General features: G+C 45.3%; 1 protein-coding gene across 7 annotated transcripts in view; it reads left to right on the top strand.

Moving 5' to 3' along the window:
- The window catches only part of GATAD2A (GATA zinc finger domain containing 2A), a 66897-nt gene that overhangs the window by 26260 nt on the left and 21917 nt on the right, over positions 1-18720 (top strand). For 4 of the 7 annotated variants that reach the window (XM_080384010.1, XM_080384012.1, XM_080384009.1 and 1 more), the window contains exons 2-3: positions 6467-6533; positions 16147-16418. In XM_080384010.1, coding sequence (XP_080240136.1) covers positions 16156-16418 — 263 coding nt within the window. In that variant the 5' untranslated portion in view covers positions 6467-6533; positions 16147-16155. Of the gene's footprint in view, positions 1-6466; positions 6534-15175; positions 15341-16146; positions 16419-18720 lie in introns of those variants that run through there. The other 3 variants (XM_080384014.1, XM_080384013.1, XM_080384008.1) reach the window with 3 other exon arrangements.

Here is an 18720-nt window from a genome sequence, read left to right as displayed (position 1 = left end):
GCAACATAGTTGGCCATAAATACAGAGTAACTGAAAACTAGTTCCAACTATGCTGTGTTTAAAACAAAGGACCCCCAAACTAACTCTTGAATCTATTTTTAGCTCTTCTTGGTGTTCTCTCCTTCTGCTTAACAGTAAATATTACAGTTCCTCTTCTTGAAACGGGCACAGCTTTGTTCATGTCTCCCGCTTGGCTGCTCTTTGACATGCAGGGTGTTTTTCTGTTGTTCCTGCAAGTCGTCAGCCTCTTGCAAAGATTTTGATTTAATGAGTCAGGTCTACCCATATAGTAATTACAAAGATTAACTTGGATAGATTTGAAACAGATGTATAAAACTGTTTGGACCTGGCTTCAGTGCAGCCCTCTTAATCAGTGGATTCATCCTTTCTCTGACTTAACTCCCATTTCACAGTTGAAACTACTAATTGTAAAATTAATGACAGAAAATAATATTTTCTCTCTGGACTTCCCTAATTCCTTATCAAACCTTTTTGTTCCTTTGGGTGAGAGCACAACATTGCTTAGATGCTTCTGTACAAGGGAATACAGCTCTCGAAACCAAAGCAGAACAAAACTGGTCTCCCCAAAGGGTTGCTCAAAGGTTAACTTTATCTGGAAATGTCAGCTTTTTAACACATTGTTCTTGCTTTTATGAAACTGAAGTGTTTAGAGCTGTTTCCTCTGGACTTTTGGAGGAATCATTATTTTTTCAGAGATTTGATGGGGATCCTGCCCCCCCTCCACCCCTGTTTGAAGACATAAATTGTATGATGAGTGAAAAGCAAGCGGCATGCTTGTGTCTGCTAGAGCCTGTAGTGGTGCAACCCTAGACAATCATGGGTGTTCCTATTCATGAGTAGCCAACCAAATCATGATCTGGGTATTTTGAGCCTGCCTGATCTTCTGAATCAACCTGCAGAGAGATGCACTCCATTTTGTGCTGACCTGGGACTCCGCGCGGGGCTAGCCACTGTTGCATTTTCCACGTAGCATCCGTAAACTCTGTTGCACTTGCTGTGGGTGCTTCAGTGTTGTGAACTGCCGAGCAGGACAGCAGTAATTGGGTACTCCAGGCTCTGGTTACAGAAAGCCAGATTTGCAAGGCTTTGAATAGCCAGGCTTCCTGGAAGAAAAAAAGTCGCAGTTAGTGTTGATTTATTTTTTTTTTCTTTCTTTCTGAACTGTGTTATTGCAACATCTTTATCTTTGCATCTTGCAGGTATCCACACTTGACTGAATTCTGGCTAATCTCGGTAACAGCACAGGTAGATCGTGGGGCTTGTTGGAGGAGGGAGAAAGGAGCTTGGTAGCGTAATTACCACCAAGATACTCCAGGCCAAGGAATGAGAAGTCAAAATGCACTTGCACTTTGGTCTCAAAACAGTAAGTTTTGATTGCAAGAGATTAGATTATACCAGTGTTTTTCAAAAGGTTCAGCCTGGATTTTCTGGTGGAAAACTTACTCCCAGATTTCCTCTTTTCCTACAAGCCAGTATATGTGGATGGCAGGATTGGAGAGGGCCGAGTAACACCGAACTCTAGTTTTGCTAAAGTAGTGTCAAAATCTGTATGCAGCGCTTTGTAGCAGGCGTAATTAGTAGATCATACTCTCCCAGATCCAGAAGTAAGTTTCTCCTGGAAGGCTGTGTGCACTTCCATAGATAGGATTTGGCAGCCCTTGGTATCCAGTAGAGAAAAAATGCTGGAAAATAAGTGTTCTCCAAAAGGAGGATGTGCTGGGGTGACGTGCTGGAGGAACAGCTGTTGCCAGTAAGTAGTTTTTCTATATCTGACTTTCTGCTGCTGCCTCAAATGGTGCCCTCGCCGGCTGGCGCAGCCTCTGATCCCCGTCTACGGACCAGCTTAACTAAAGGGTTACTCCAGCCCCTGGTTTTCCTGCCCCAGGAGTGCAGGGATTGATCTGAAAGCTGTAATTATAAATGCTATTGATGGCCTCGGAGGGGAGTCGTATGTTTTCTGCCTGGCACAGGAATTCAGGAGCGAGTGGGAGAGACTCTTAATTTGTAACAGGTTTGATTTGCAATCTGACTTGTGCACAATAAATGGGTAGCGGTGGTATTAATGAGCATCTGAAGGGAGCTGTTTTCTTTGCTACAAGGTGGCACTTCACTGGGGAGAGGCTAAAACTGAAGAGCCAGGTATGCAGGGTGTTTTGGCAGCTTTCACCTGAACCTTGAGGCACACAGAGGTTAGGAAGCAACGCCTGAATATTTGGAGAAACACCGATGTATGCCAGGTGCAGAATGGATTGGCATGTTCATAAAAAGCCAGAGAGGTGCTTTCCTGCTCCACAATGCTCGCTGATGCTGTAGTGAGACGTGCACCATGACTGTTATTTCTGACCTATGGCTTTTCCTAGAATGCTGTAGTGATGCGTGCAGGGAGGAACCGGTGGGTTTAGAGCGTACAGAAATGCTTACAACTGGTATTTTGGTGCTTAAAAAAGCCAATTTGATACTTTGAGTTCTCCTAGACCAATTAAGTCTTTGAAGACTTTGTATTAAAAAATGTTTATGAAAGTAAAGCCTGAACATATGAGACAGAAGCTAGCCCCTTGTCTGTCAATATTTAAATTGAAATGTGACTTTTTTTTTTTTTTAATCTGCTGACCAGTTCACTTAGCCTTCCAAAAAGTACAGAAGTTTTCTTATCTTGGTTGTTTGAGGTATGTACAGCAGTAGTGCTAAACTGTGGTACCTGTGTCATAGTTTCCTTGCCTTAATCTTCTTAGAGAATCTGTAGCCTGTCTTATTCTGAAAATGTAATGTTTATAAAACCCTGTTTTGTGGGCTAAATCTCTCTTGAATTTTACTGGATCGTAATTACTCTACCTAGTGTTGACGCGATTCAGTAACATTGCTAAAAATGCAGACCCTGGTATTCCAGTCTACAGCTTCCCTCATCATTTCGTAGAGAAATAAAAACATGAGTGATGAAGTGGGCTTTGAGTAAATAGGTCTGACTTCTGTCCTGGTGATGCCAGAGGACACTGTCCTGAACATTTAATTTCCTGAACATTTCACTTCTGGCGGTCTTAAAAAGTTGCTGTACCAGAATAAGAACCGCAGTTCTGTTTAAATGAAACATCCAGCCTTTGGAAGAACCGGCAGAGTGTTGGAGTACTAAAGGTTTTGTTTTTCCTCTCAGTAGAGGAGCTGATGCGGGACCCATGGGACGGGCAGTGCCCTTAGGTGCCAGCAGCCTGGCACCACGGCACACCGTACCGTGGCTTGGGTGTCCAGCCCTGTGCTCTGCTGCTTCTCCCAACCTTCTACAGTGACTTTTCCTGATGGAAGTGCTGTCAAAACTTAGAGCTGCTGCTTAGAGTTTCCCTTCTTGGTATTAACTGTTTAATTGCCTGCTTCCTAGGAGGTTCCCAGAACAGCTGCTTTAAAAATTAATCCTTAAATTTTTGTATAAAAACATTTTAACCTTTTTTCCTTAGTGGCATGTGCTGCAAAAGCGAGGTTCCCATCTTGGAGATGGAGGAGAAGGCTAAGCTGCAGATGGAGGTGGCTGCGGAGGGATGGAGCGTGGGATCCGGAGCAGGATCCAGGGCGGTGGTGCCCGCTGCCTTCCCGGGCGGTACGGCGCTGGCGCTCTGCTGGGTTTCAGTGGAAACTTCCATGCGCTGAATGTGGGTCAGCGTGAGAGGTGGCCCTGGTCCCATGCTGCCAGCATCCCGTGGCACTGAAGCGGTTAAACTGCTCTTCTGGTGTCCTCACAAGATGAAAACTATTTTAGTCCCATGACACTGAGCACTATGGGAGTTTAATGCTACAGTTCATTAAAAATGGAGGCTGGCCAGAGCCTCAGAAATACGATTCGGTAGTTCAGGCTTCCCATGTCCAGAGCACGTCGGAAGGAACAATCTCTACACAACTCCCCCAAACCACGGGGAGCACTCTGAGGCGAGGTTACCGCCGAGCTCATTCGTGTAACCATGTTCTTTGTCAGGGAAAACTTTTTGCAAAGTGCAGGCTCCCTCTGTGCTGGAGGTGCCTTGTCTGCCACCCCCCCCCCGGCAGAGCTAAGCCAGCTTCAGCCCAGCCAGTGCAGCGCTGATGCCTGGAGGATCCTCCTCCCGTGGCGACCTTACCCGTGCAGCAGTTATTTCTACCCAGCATAACAATTCCTTTTTTTGGGGGGGGGAAGGGGGTGGTGTCCCCCCCCAAGCAGTGTTACAACTTGTGGCTTCCTGCTGGCTGCAATAGCGTCGTAACTAGCAATTACCACAGTTGTGCTACAGTGCCTGTCACGACCTGGTACGCCGTGTGTGTCATGTGTGTTGCTTTTTGTCGTCTTCAGTGATGAAGAAGTGTTTGTTCGTGCCTGGGCCAGATGCACAAGGAGCAGCGTGGAAATATTGCCATGTCTGTTGGGTTTTATAGCACTGTTGAGGGCCCTGGAGTTGCTGTTGCAATGGTTTGCAGTGGGCTTCTAATTAGAAAAGCATTGAACTAATAGGATGAGCTATAATTAGCAAGACCTGCCCTCTAGATCAGGGACCAGAATTCAGTTGCATATCCATTCATTTTCTAGCTTGGTGCTTTTGTAGTCATTTCTTCAACCTGTTGGAACCTTTTGGGGTGCTTTAAATAGTGAAACAGAGATGCACTGGGCATAGCTTTTCTGGGATGAGATGACCTCTGAGTGTGCTGGAGTTTTATCCTCAGGGGAGTGTCGGAGGGGGGACCCTTTACAGCCCCCTCTCCCTATCCAGAAAGGAGGACTAGAAGTCAGTGAGCTGTTGTCCTGCCTTCTGGACAAAAGAAAATAACTGCAACTTTTTGAGGAGGGAAATGACTCAGTTCTTGGTGGCTTAGCAAAAATAAGAGGCCGAGCTTCCAAGGAGTTGCCTTGGCAGGCAGCGTGCATCAATTACTGTGCTCCACTGCCAGCCCAGTGCTGCTGCCGGCTGCCCCCAGAGCCGGCACGGGCGTTGTGTTGGCGTGCGCTGCCCTGGCCAGCCCTGCTGCTAAAATTGGGGCTGTTGCTGCTGATTCGCTTTGTGCTGTGTAACGGCAGGCTGTGGTAAGGGGGGTTTGACTCGGGGGGTGCGCTGCCGACGCGGGTAACTGCCAAGCCAGTCGTATGGCAGAAGCAGCTGATTTTTCTAACCGACCAGGGTACGCTGGCTGTGGTTTTCTTCCCTCAGTGTTTTCACAGAGAGGGAGGAGGGAGGTTTGGATATCGTACGCTGTGTGTAGAGGCTCATAAAAGGATTTTTGTAAAGCATAAGCAAGCATCAGCCAGCAGAACTTCTTCTGGAGTAAGAAGCAGATAAACCCATGAGCCTGTTATTTTAGAATTATTTTTACATACTGTCCTGTAGGACAAAAACTTCTTGGAGCAGTCGTTTCCCCCTTCTTTCTCTGCTTCACGTGCAACTTGATGGAAGCTTCTGCAGGGAACTGTGATGCGGTCTCAAGTGGGACCAGGAACAGGGGGACAAGTGGCTTCATCTGTGTTATGGATGTTGTGACTGGGCAGTGCTAGGTTAACAGTTGGATCAATGATCTTAAAAGTCTTTTCCAACCTAAATGATTCTATAATTCTGTGGGGGGTAGTGGTACCCCACCAAAACCTCTGCCTGTATTTACCCAGTGTGTCCAGCTTGGCATTAAAACTTGCTCTGATGTCCTTTAAGTGAAAATAGCAAATAGTCACTGAATTGCTGAACTGAGCCTGTGCGTGAGCATGTGTGTGACTCTGGCGTCATGTCCAAAGCTGATTCTTTGTTTGCATCTCACGGTGTTGCTGCTGGTTAAGTACTAAGTAATATTGCCTTCATGTAGGTAACATTGGGCAAATACTGCCTTGTTGGCTGCATTTTACTTGCTATTAAACTGCTCATCCAGGGGCCTGCTGGCTTGTTGTACAAATTAAAAGCAACTAGTTTCACTCTGAAGATGCGTCTTCAAATGGTGTTCTCCTGCACGCACACATGGACCCGTACTGCTTTTGTCAGAGAAGTAAAATGGGGAGGTGGCACAGCAATTGCTTTAAGACTTCCCCGAGCAAGCTTCTGTGGTACTGGCTGTTAGGACAAGTGCAGGACTTGCAGGTCTCTTCCTCCTCAAGGGAAACTGTCAGTTAGAAATGGGAATACTGCTTCCAGCAAGTGTTCAGGTCAAACCAGAGATACCAAGAAGCAGTTGGTTTCCTCCTGGAGTCTTAACTTTAGAAGCAAAGACTGAAAAAATACAGAATAGGAAAAGAAGTAATTCTAAAATCTTTTTGCGTGTGCTTTTGTTTTAAACCCAAATGCATTCGAACGCAAGTCTGATTTGCGGTTCCTCTCCTTAAAATAATATAAAGCAGACTGCTCATCTTTTGCACGGGTACCGACGTTTAAAGATGACTGTCTTCTCGGCAAGCATGTTTGGGGTGGAATGGTGGGCATGTCACCAGCTATGCTAACCAGCTTGTCTCTTTCCCCAGGATCCTCGCTGCAGTCACTTTCAGACTGGTCAGGATCCCACCTGGAACCCATGAACTTCGCTGACAGGTAGGAGTTGTGAATGGGATGGAGGATAGGTCTCTCAATATTGCACAGACACCCCCTCTCCCCTCGTTCAGTACAGAAGGTGGGGAGCTGTGCTGGCAGGATGGAGTGGTCTTCTGGTCTTGTGCAGCTTCAGCTCCTGCCTTGTCCAGGAGGACGAGGAAGAGCTGTAAAGGACCTCAGAGATAAAACTCAGATCTGAATTTGGTTCCTCTCCCTTTACCAAAAGTTGCCTTTTAGTTCACACTTAATCCATGCTCCAAAATAGGTAAATCTCCCTGGTTTAGTAAGGGACAAAGAACTTTCACTTCCTTTTAACTGGGCAGTCACAACAGCTGCACAGTGGTGTCGGTCTTGAACAAGAGAAGAAGCAGAAGCAAGCACGCAGAAAGTCTTCCCTTGAGTCTTTCTGTACACTTTGATCATTTGTGGAACCCCCAGAAGAAAAATTTTGAATGGGAACAAAATTTCTGCAAGATACCTTGCAGCTCTGGCAATGCTTGGTGGTAGCTAGAGTAAAGCTCTGGTGACCAGCTGTCCTGTGTGTGATGGTGCTCACCTGTCCCACTGTGTTGTCAAATAAAGCATTTTATAAATAGCAATTTAAGGATCTCTTCAGTGGGGTATTTTTAACATGTATTGCCAAGGCTCTGGTGATCGATGTTAAGTGTATCTGGTTTTGCTTTTCTTCCAGTCTCAGTTTTCCTGGTGTAGGTGTTGATGTCTCTGCTTGTAGATTTACTCCTTTGATTTACTATGTTTTACCAGATTTGGCTTCAGAAATAACATTGTGCAAGCCACGAGGAAAAACTGATTTTTGGGGCTATTTATTACATAAGTTCCCAAATCTTGTAAAGTAGTGCCATCTTTCAGGAGACCAAATGGCTAAATGAAATCGTAAAAACACCTTTCTTAATGACATCAGCCAGAGTAACACTGAGAGTAGCAGAGAGTGTCGCACTTAGATGTCTTGACCATAGCTTGGGTATTTCTTAATTTGCTCTCTCGTTCAGTGAGTTTTCACCATAAAACATCTGAAAAACCTAGCTCTGTGCAGTTGTAGAGCAGTGTGCATGAATACAATCTTATTTTGCCAATTCATTTGTTATCCAACTACTGTGTTTTGAACCGTAATCAAAGCTGGTATTTAATGGTTATCCTGCACTGAGGAATCTCCGTGATTTTTTTTTTTTTTTTTTTTGGTAATACAAAGCCCAGACATAGTCATTAGCAGACTTCCTGCCCAGTAGTTTCTAGACAAAAATAGATCTGTAAAACTTGGGGGAGAATTCAGGTCAAACAGATCCCTCGTGTAGTGGCTGTAAGTAGTGCCCTTTAAAAACACTTTTTAAACCCAAAGCAGTGGACCTTAGAATTAATAGTTTTAAAGATCTCTTTAGAAGAATTAGAATATTGATTGGTAAATAAGAAAACTCCTTAGTTGTATAGATCTTTCTTCTGGTGCCTTGTCCTTTGTGTCTACTTACACCAGTTCCCTCTATAATCGTACTGAGGCTGTATTAAATAATTTATATTGGGTTGAGTGTGAGTCCACGGTGCGGCATTTCTTGGAGAGGAGTGATGCTGAAGCCAGTTTGGATGGTCTGTGTCCACAGGAAGCCTCCCTTTAAGTTTTTAAAATGCAGAAAATCCAAGGAATTGCCCGTATTATAATATGCACAGCATGTGGTGCTGGAAAAGCTGATTGTTGTTGTGACTGGGTATTTAAAGATGCTAATTTTGCTGCTCTTGCATTAAAATAAATGAACCAACCTAGATCCCTCCTCTAATAAGAAGCATACATTAAATGGGGAGGGGGGTCGAAGAAGGGGAGGGGATCTGATTGCAATCGATGGTACCATTGCTTAGTATTTAAATCTCTTCCCACCAAATGAAAATTTAAATCAGGTTGTAGTTCTTTAAGTGAAAGGTTTTATTTTTGAGTCAAAATAAACCCTGGATAAACAGTTTTTAATGATGAGTTAATATCTGTGAGGATCGATGGTGACTGGAGGGTCCATACCTTGCAGAAAGGCAGAGCCTGGCTCACCGAGGTGGAGTCAGACGCTGCTCCTCTGATAATAGCTGGTGTCTTTTAACAAAAATGACTTTGATTTCATTATTCTTTGGCTGCGTCGCGTGAGGGCGGTTGCATTCCCCCAGCAAGCTCGGGGTGACAATGAACCAACTCCGTACTGAACCGTGCAGTTCATTCCTGAAAACTACAGTGATGAATCACGGCCACAGAGCATGCGAAAAACTGGCACCGCTTTGCGGAGCGAGGCAGGGAATCTGTGTCATTGTGGCAGGACAGAGAAGTGGGGGGGCTTTTTGCAGGCTGGATACTCCGAGGAAAGAATAGCAACACTAGTAAAAGGTATTTAGGAGAACAAACTGTTATTTTACGCAGCTCTTTCAGTTGCTTTATTACGATTTTTTTCTAGGATAAGCTTGATAGCGAACACTTCTCTGAAGTTCTTAACAAAAATTTAGCAAATTAATCGATTGATTTTTACAGGCAACAGCTATTTTCCATTTACACAGCTACATGTTTAATATAATCGATGTGGCACATTGAGCTTTCTGTTAAGAATTGTGAATGCTTCTCTCTTTGTTACACAGAGCCCTTAGTGGTTAGACTCCAGACTAACAAACGGAGCCAAACTCGGTCATAGTAGTGATTTTTTTTTAAGGTGAGTTGACACAAATGCCAGGGAAAGCAGAAGGGTGACTCCTGCTGAAGTGGGACCTCAGCTACCGAAGTCCCATTTCTGGCCAAATACTGAACTTCATGTTTCTGGTGCTCCGAGCTCAACTTCAGTGCCTTTCAACAAATGTTTATCTGTTCATTTCAGTAAATATTTAGTCAAGCCCGGGCTGAATTGCTTCCTACTTGCACTATAATGACTGTGAGCGGTTGCAACGTGGGCATGGTGCATGTCTTAGTGCCTGGTCACTCGGATGGAAATAAAAGCTTCTGCGAGGCTCGAGGTACAGGAGGAGCTGATGCAGGTGCTGCCGCCCTCTGAAGCTGGGAGCAGCCGTGGGGATATCGTGGCTTTTTCAGGACAGGGTAGGATCCCGGGACCCCACATTTTGGCTCATTTCCGTCAGCCATTCCTTGGGCTGGTATCCCTGAAATGATGCTTCCCTGCTGGTGGATTGCTCCACTGCTGGAGAACTTCCCTCTGCTGCCTCCGATGCCCGACACCCGTGGCACAGAGGAAACTTGTGGGCTCTGCCTCCTTTTAATTGCAAGTACTTAACAGTCCTAAGCAAGCTCATTTATTTTAATTTTTTTTTTCTGCCTGAACGCTGAAAGAAAAGGGAAATAATAATAGTAGTGAAGAAGGAAAGCAGGACTGTGCAGGCGGGAGGTGCTGTGGTGGCCGGCTGGGTGAGCACATGCAGCTGAGCAGCGTGGGAGTCCGGCGAGGGAAGGGTTAAGGGCTGCCATTTTGTTATGTAACACCCTTAATGGACATATCGGTGAATGGCACCAAAATGGCAGGGCTTAACCCTTGGTGGGCTGCAGTGCTCAGCCAGCCAGGGGCTGGGAGCCTCTTCCCTCTGGGAGCAGGGAGTGGGCTGCGGAGCAGGTCCCCTCTGCTCGTCCCTTCTGCTGGAGGGGGCTCCGGCATTGCAGTTCTTCTCATTTTTTAGGTCTCATGGAATGGAAATAATGGCTGAGATAGCAAAAATGATCAACCCACCTCTGCCTGCTCTCACACTTTTTTGTTGCCTTCATCCGGGAAAGGATGGATTTTTGGTTGGCCAGTTGAAATCAGTTGTGGGATGATTTATTTTTCCCCCTCCCCACCACCAACCTGCAAAATAACCAGGGTTCTTGTCCTACTGCTGTTGCATTAGTTTAGACTTTAAAAAAATTAAAAGTCTAGTTCTTTCTTTGGCTGTCTAAAGTTTATTTTTCTAAACATCTACATAAGGTCATCAACTCCTCTGTGTGCATGTGTATGCACACTTGTACGCATGCACATGTGGGCACACATGCACCCAGTAGTACACACACACACACATATATATAAAAATTTTAATTACTTTTTCCAGGACATCTCACTTAGGGCTTAGTGATCAATGAGTATGTAGGAAAAAACCTCACTTAGAGCATAACGAGAAAATAAGCTCAGTTGAAAATGTGAGTTCTCATTTTTATATTCTGCTACGAGAAATTAATTTCTCAGCATCATGGGAGGGTGCATGTGGATGACCCGAGGTGCCTGCATGGGCTGTGCTTGCAGGAGGCCTGTGGTGTGTGCATCGTGCTGGGCGCAAGTGACTCTTCAAAGAGTCAGAAAGTTTTTGATCAGCTAGCTTTTTGATCAGCTGCCTTTAGAAAATATTCACTGAGGGGCTCCGAATGCATCTTAACCTCTCTGTTTCCTCTATAACGTCTCCCCCCCACTTTTGCTGTAAAATTTTCCAGACCATGCTGGGGAAGAGGGTTGTTGATCGTTGCTTTTGGCTACCAAAAAGGGCGAGTGTTGCATCGCTGGATGGGTTGGTGTGCGGTTGCAGTGGGATTTGAGCCTGTCTGCAATGGTCAGTGCTGAGCCCCTCTCTGCTGCTGGTGCTTGCCAGCACCGCTGATGGCTCCAGCACAGTGTTGAGATGGCATTTTAACCTTGGTCCTTTTCACTTCAAACTACCGAGTTGTGCCAAACAGCGAAAAGTAAGCAGAACTTCTCCGTGAAGGAATCGCTTGGAATTTGTACAAGGAAGTTATAAATCATGGGACGAGAGAGGAGGTGATACGGATAGCTCTGAATGTGATATGGAGAAAAGGGGAAGTGTACGTTACAAACAGCAAGCAAAGTGTGCTGCTTTCCCCCCCCAGTTGTGATTTTTGTCTTCATGTACCATGTTGGTGTTCTCTGTGTGCCTGTGCACCAAACCTGTTTCAGCTGCCACCCCAGTTGCCTCTTCATGCCCTGGTCAGGCAGCAGCCAGGTGCGCCGGGCATGGCTTCTGCAGCTGCTTGGCTTTATTCTAGGCTGGACCACACATCTGGAAAAATCAGCATCAACTAATTAATTTCCCAAGTGTTAAACTGGAACCTTGTGAGCTTTTTCTGCTTCTGGAGCTTTTCCCTGCAGTGGCAAAAGGAGGCGTGAGCAGGTGATGGCTGTAGCATCCTCAGCCCTTTGCGAGGGGATGGGCTGTGTGTCACAGTGTCCCGCATGTCCCTGCTGGAAAATACACTGGCTGGGTTAAACCAGGTTTGCCGTCTTGGTCTTGCTGCTCTGCAATTTGGGGAGAGGAAAGGTCTGGAAGATGGCAAGATTGCTCTTTTGACCCTTTTCCCGATGGAAAGCATACAGGTGGCATCACAGGCATACACGATGTGTACTGGGCTAGCGGAAACAGGTTGTGAACGCCAGAGATTTTGGGTTTTGCCTTTTGTTGGTGTGCTTGGGGGACGGTGGAGCTGCAGATGAGAAATTTTTGACAAGGTTTGAGGGTGACCAGTGTAATGGCCTGCAGTTCAAGGAGTTCACTGTGGTTTATATGGGATACTAAATTGCCTTTTGAATTGATCATAGTCGTTAATCTGATACAGCCACAGCACTTACAGCTGAGTATTTGCTGCTCAGGTCCCGGGCGCTCCACCCCAAGCTATGCCATTCCTTGTCATAAAAAGCAGAAGCTTCCATAAAACTTAGTTTACTGTGTAATCCTTACTTCCCCTTCCTTCTTTCAACTAGACAGTATAGTTGGGTTGAATCAAAGCTGTTTGTTGTTCATGTCGATTGGTTCCTGTTAACAGTGGAGAAGCAGAAGTGGGGATTTTGGGAATAGCTTCAGAAGTGATATGTTATCCTTGAAACAACCTGGATGTTTTGAAACATCCAGCTGATTTATTCTCGTCTAGTGGAATCAATTGATGAAGATGCGATCTCAGTAAATCCAGCAGACTTGAGGGCTGGTCAACAGAGTGTACTGGTAAGATACTGTTTAATAGTGGTGGTAAAATCTCACGTGGTGATTGGCATGCCCTCCTTGGGTGATGGAGATTAAGCAAATTACCAGATTTGCCATCAAAAGAGAGTTTTCCTCCCAGGTGGGTTTGGGAACGAGGACATCGTCCCTGCTGGTGCAGATCCTCACAGGCACGCTCCTCCTCCTTCTTTCTTCCAGGGCATCTCTCTGGTTTTAATCTTTTCCTACAGACCTTGAGTTCAGGCTGTTTGGGGAAGAATTTTGTAGTCTGTCATGTGAAATAGATCCTGCCACAGACTCACCTCAACTGTATACCTGCTTCTTGGTGCCCTCTGACTTGCAGGAGATGGGGCCCATCAGCCCAGGCCATTCCCATCAAAGTCTCTGACACTACCAGTTTTCATCTCTCTTCCTGAAAAGAGAGGCAGAATAGCCCTTTTTAAAGAAATCCTTCTCGCTATTTTATCTTTTTTTCTCCTCCACTTCTCTCAGTGCTACATTAATTTTCCTTTAGGTCTCTGCATCTGTAGCCACGTTAGCAAATTGTTTTCTGGTACCATTTCTTAAATGGGTTAAAACTGTTTTAGGGAGCTTGGTTTTAGGGCTCATCTGCAATAAACATGATTTAATCACTATTGTGGCAGGGGAACTGTGCAACCAGATCTCTCTATTATAGTATATAAAAACCTTGAGCCTGTACTTGCAATCTTCAGATTTAGCTGTAAAAATCTTAGTGCAATCTCGTCCCAAGGTCTTTCCAGTAAGGTAGATCTTCCCAACATGCTGTTTCAGTTGTGTCACGGATACTCTTCTCTCCAGCAGTCGCTGTCCCAGCTTCCCAGCCTATGTCGTTGTGACAAGAAGTTGTGAAATTTTAACAAAAAAATTGGACTGAATTTTGATTTGCAGAAAAGATGTAGCAGCCGTACCGTTCCTCGAAGGAAAAGGGGGGGGTGTCCCTTTGTGACTGGGGGAGCAGGGTACGCACAGGGAAGCTGAGGCAGTTTCCAAGTCAAGTTTGTTCTCGGTGTCTGATAAGGAGGCGATGGCATTCCAAGGAGAAATGGCTGCTGCTAGTTCGTCAAGGAATCATGGGGTGCGAGATGCGATGTCCTTGAGATTTGTAATGGGAGAGAGGTTTGTTGGAAAGGTACGTTGTGCGTTTTCATCAAGATTGTTTATCTGTTCGGTCTGACCTTTGTAAGGAGTTTGCGTGGGAAGGGTTTGCCTGTGGAAGTGCTGTGGGTAGGGTGCTCAGCGCCTGCCTCTGGCACTCCAGCGTGAGCTGTCTTGGTTAGCTAGAAAACAGTTGCTTGGTGAAGTATTCAGTATGCGTAATCTGTTTTTACATTAGGGTTTTGACTGCGTTGATTTTTTTAAATAAAACTTTGTGCCAAGACGAAATGTAGATCACTTCCATGGCTCGTGATGCTCGCCCAAGTAAGTGAGATGCAGCCGTGAGTGCACAGTCCTGCCTGGCAGCCCTGCGTGTGATGCTGTGTCAAATACCCCCGTGCAGCTACTGCCTTTCCCCATCCCAGTCGAAACTGGGAAAAACAAAGGAGTGAAAATACAAAACGCTCTTAAAGTTTGGAGCCTGAGTGCCTGAAGTGCCACTGTGGCTCTGAGATCTGTACATCTTGCGGCTTCTCATCCCTGTGAGGCTGAAGAATATGAAAATAATGAAAATAAACCCAGATCAGGGTTTAAGGAGGTTTCCTACTAACTAAGCAGTCTTGCTTCAAGAAAGTCCCTGTGGTTAAGAGCACATCACGGCATACGTAAGCTGGGCGATAGGTGGCCGGTCCTTTGTTTTAGCCCTGGGTTCAGAGGCATTTACACAGAGTTAATAGGAATAAGATTTGCTATTGCTAGTCAGACTGTCTGGTGGCTTATTCATGGGGGAAAGAGTTACACTGCTGTTCAGCAGCAGGGATACTTAACCCGAGGTGCTAGTATCATTACAAGCTGCCTGTCAGCCTGGGTACACCGAGCTGCGCCGAAAATCGCCGTGCTGCTGGTGGCGTGCCTGGGCTCGGTGCTGTTTACTCGCTTTCATAAATACCGACATTAACTTTGCCTTTCTGTAAAACACACCTTTCTCCCATTATTGTAGGTTCAAGCGCGGTCACGCTGTAAATGCAGATCAGCTGAGGGGGAGGCACTTTTGTGTATCGACTGTGATTTTAAATCTCCCCTCCCGCCCTTAAAAAAAAATAAATTATATATGTTTCATCCAACACCATGCAGAGAAACTCGTGGCCACTTGCATGGAGCTTACACTATCGAAATGGCAATTTCAGATAATGCTTATGTGACATTATTGAATAACAGGGTGGTGGGGGTGAGAGAGATTAATTATGTTGCGTAATTACGTTAATCTCTTGCTGCTAAAAACATTTCAGACACTTTTGTTCAACTATTGTGTGATGGCCTTACACTTGGAACCCATTTTAAAAGGAGGAGAAAAAAAAAATCTTGAGAGATGGGAGGAATGCTTAAAAATAAATAAATAAATCAATTAATTAATTAAAAAAAATTTAAGGGGGGTGTGTGTGTAATTATCTCCCTCTCCCCCCACCCTGCCCCAGGCCACCCCCTTGGTGCCCGGTGTCCCCGAGCATCCCGAGGGGAGCAGTGGGTGCCGGAGGAGGAGGAGGGATGCTCCATCCCAGGGTGCCGGCCGGCGGCGGGGTTAGCCCCGCTGCGGGTTGCCTGCTGCCGGCTCAGACTGGTTTCTGGAAAGTGCTTTGTCTCGCAGGCTGCATCCTGGGAAGGGTCATGTGGAGCCCAGTGATGTCATGGGATCAAAGCCTGACTCAGCTCCGCGTCCGACGGATGGGTGGCCGCAGGTACCGAAGTGCAGGCTGAGATGGCAGAGCCCACCAGGAGCCAAACTTGCCATGGCTCCGGCAGGCGAGGGGTTAAGCCTGGTTCCCCTGAGCCCAGTGCTTCCTCTGCTGCCTGGAAAAGCCTGGCTCCTTCTCCAGGAGGGGAGAAAGTCTCAACTTGAGCGTTACAATGGCAGTGCCTTAGCCTGGCAGCAGGCTGTCAAGAGCTATGGAAGCCTCCCTTCACGCAGGGTGTGGTGGTCCTTCTCCCCAGAGTCTCTGATTCCCGAAACTTGCAATCAGGCTTAGGTCCTCAGAAAGATATGGCAGCAGTCCCAGGGAGATCCTAATCTACAATTTTGTAATTGCATTTATTTGCATGTGAGGCAAATACATACATTCTTCTGCCTTTTGGTAAAGAGCCAAACTTTTTTTCCTCGTGGGGGTTTGTAGAGTCTCCTGTACTCTAATGCAGGGTTATGTTGGTTGGGTGGTTGTTTTTTTTTCTCCTCCTCGGTGATTCTAGTTTATGCTTAGTGAGGTTTGTGTGTGTGTTCTTGTTTTCCTTTTTTTTTGTTTGTTTGTCTTTGCTTGACATAAAAAGTGTAAGTACAGTGATGCCGGGTGCTTAATAGCTTCAGACTGAGATGTATGTTGGAGATAGGGTAAGTGAGCATACCGGCAACACTTCTATTGCTCTTTTGGAGCTTCTTTTGCAGTAACCACTGTACTTTGCCCTGTTTTGAAATTAAGGTGTTTTGTCCAAGTTAGATTTTTTTTTTTTTTTGCCGGTGCTCTTAACTCCTTTGTGTCTCCTCTCTCCCCAGAGCCTCACAATGACAGAGGAAGCATGCAGAACACGAAGTCAGAAACGAGCGTTAGAACGTGAGATAACACATAACGATGTGGACAGTAAAAAAATAAAAATGGAGAAAGGACTGTTAGGAACAGATATAAATGCTGAAGGCGACATGAAAATAAAAACTGATCCTGGAGCTGGAAAAGTGCAAGGATTATTGAAAGGTGGAGAGGTGAAAGCAACCATTAAAGTGGAGGTTCAGACGGGAGATGAGCCTGTGGACATGAGTACCTCAAAAAGGTGAGTTATGACCTACGTGCTGCCGTTGCACTGTAACGTTTGGGATACTGGCACAGCAAAACGTGGTCGGATTGCACGAGGAAGAAGTTCTCTGCACCTTAAAGGTAGAGAGAATTAAAATTTTGCATGTATGTTGCAGCTCTGGCCCTTCACACGAGATTCAGCATCTACTTCTCTGTAACTTCTTTACTGATTTTTCTTCCCCGAGCCTTGACAGCAGTGGCAGCTGTGATGAGCAGCTGAGTAAAGAAATAAGGTCTTGCATAGAAAAACATACAAGTTACAAAGAGGATGCGCTTTGAGCTACTGATTGAGATTTATGTGAGGAAGAGTGGTTTGGGGTTTTTAATTGAGCTGTGATATAGGAAAAATAATAGATAGTAATTGTCTAAACAGAGGAGTTTTAATTGCAGTGTGATTCTTCCTGACAGAGCAGTATGTGTGGATAAGTCTGGCTTTCTTTTTGAAGAAACTTGTGGATTTTGACACTAGAAGCGTTGTGAAAAGACAGCACCTGTCTGCAGCAGTTCTCTGTAGGGCAAGTTCTTAATACTTTTTTGAAAGTTCAGCCTCCTTAACATGTCTGAATTTTGACACCTGAAAGCATAAATTCAAAGTTCCTTATCGCTTTGGAGAATTTTATCATTACAACAAAAATAAAGCTCTTCCTTTGACTTGTGTGTGAGATGCACACATGAATTGGGTGGTTCTGACATAGGGATTTACGGGCATCACTTTAAAGCCAGATTCCAAATCTTCTACCACATTTCTAACCCAGATTCTGGCTGTGCCAGCATAATAATTCTGTGGTCCTGATGTTAGTTAGCCCTTTGAGGTCTTGCTTTTTTCTTTATAGTGCAGTAAGATGCAACATGTGGAGTAGGGAGTCTAGAAGCCTCGTTCGTTCCTGGTTCTGACACCAGGTGATGCTGGAGCGGTGGATACGTAAGAGCTGAGACCTGCCTGTCTGTGCAAAATCGCTTAAACGGTTCTCAGAGTAATCTGTGTTCACTTGGATGTCGGGTATTGCGGCAGGGCAGATTTGAGGTGTGAAACTGAAAACACCAGATCATTATCAGCAGCACAGGAATTATTGGGAGGAGGGGCACCTATGGCTGCTACTAAGAAAATTGGTATCTTTGATGTTTAATGGCAGTTCATCTGGAAACTCTTCCAGACTTTTGATGCTTTTCTAAGAGAAGTAACTTAGACTGCAAGAGCCTGATTACTTTATCCAAATACAGCTTCAGTGTATGTAAAACAAGACCATCCTCCATCAGTGTGACCGAGGTGGAGTGGTAGTTTTCAACTTTCTCCACAAACCTTCTGCCAGAGGGACAATGACACAAGTTGCTCAATTTGATATTTAGGAGGTGCTTGTGTCTTGCACAGAAGCAGTTAATTGGGGTAATGGGTGACTTCCATGTCAAGCAGTTGTATTGTGCTAACTAGGAGTAAATCTCTGAAGGTGTCTTCTAGTGTAATTGCTACCTACTAATTAACCCGGGTATGCATGCTCTTTGTTTTGTTTTGAAGAATATCTAAAAAGACTGCTCATACCAAAAATTGAATAAATTAGAATCAGGTATTCTAACTCTTTTGTTGCAGTACTTGCCCCCACATGCATGTGCTGTTGGTGAATTTATAATATTTTTTGAAATGCGTGCCAGTGTTTCTGCTTTGTTGGTGTCCGTCTCTGTTGCAAGACGTGTGAACAGGATGATGAAAAGGGGCTGTACACTTAACTTCCCAGAGAGCATCTGGAACAATAACACCTATTTACATGAGACGAGAGAACATCCTTTCTCCGTACAGCGTTCCTGTTTCAGGTGGTAATAGGATATTGTTGTATTCAGTTTCGGCAAGGAGGTAGAAGAGGCTTCCCCGTACAAAAAAAATATGCTTGCGTGAGGAGGCAGTCTGATCTCAAGTGCACTGAAGTTAATCATAATAAATATAATTAAGAATTTTCTGAGGCTTTGGGTAAGCTCTTTGGATACTGTTTAAGTTGGAACACCTTTCATAACACTTATTGGTATAAAATTTTTAATAGAGAAGGATTAAAACCTCGGTCATCTCAAATGACAAAAATGAGCTTGAGTTATTCTGCAGACTTCTGGAAGTAAGGCAGCAGCTTCCCAAGCTCCCTCGGTCCCTGCGTGGCTCTGCTCCCAGAGCACAAATGTGGTGCTGAGCAGCTGGCCAGCCGCAGGATGCAAATATCTCCAAGCAAATGCAATCGGAGTCTGGAGATGCCAGTGATAGAGAGGAAGCTTGGCTCTGGATGGGTCCCGTCTCTTGC

This window comes from Falco punctatus, assembly GCF_963210335.1.
Source record: "Falco punctatus genome assembly, chromosome: 4".
Lineage (NCBI taxonomy): Eukaryota > Metazoa > Chordata > Aves > Falconiformes > Falconidae > Falco > Falco punctatus.
The sequence above is the reverse complement of the archived record's forward strand: the minus strand, read 5'-3'. Positions and strand labels throughout refer to the sequence as shown.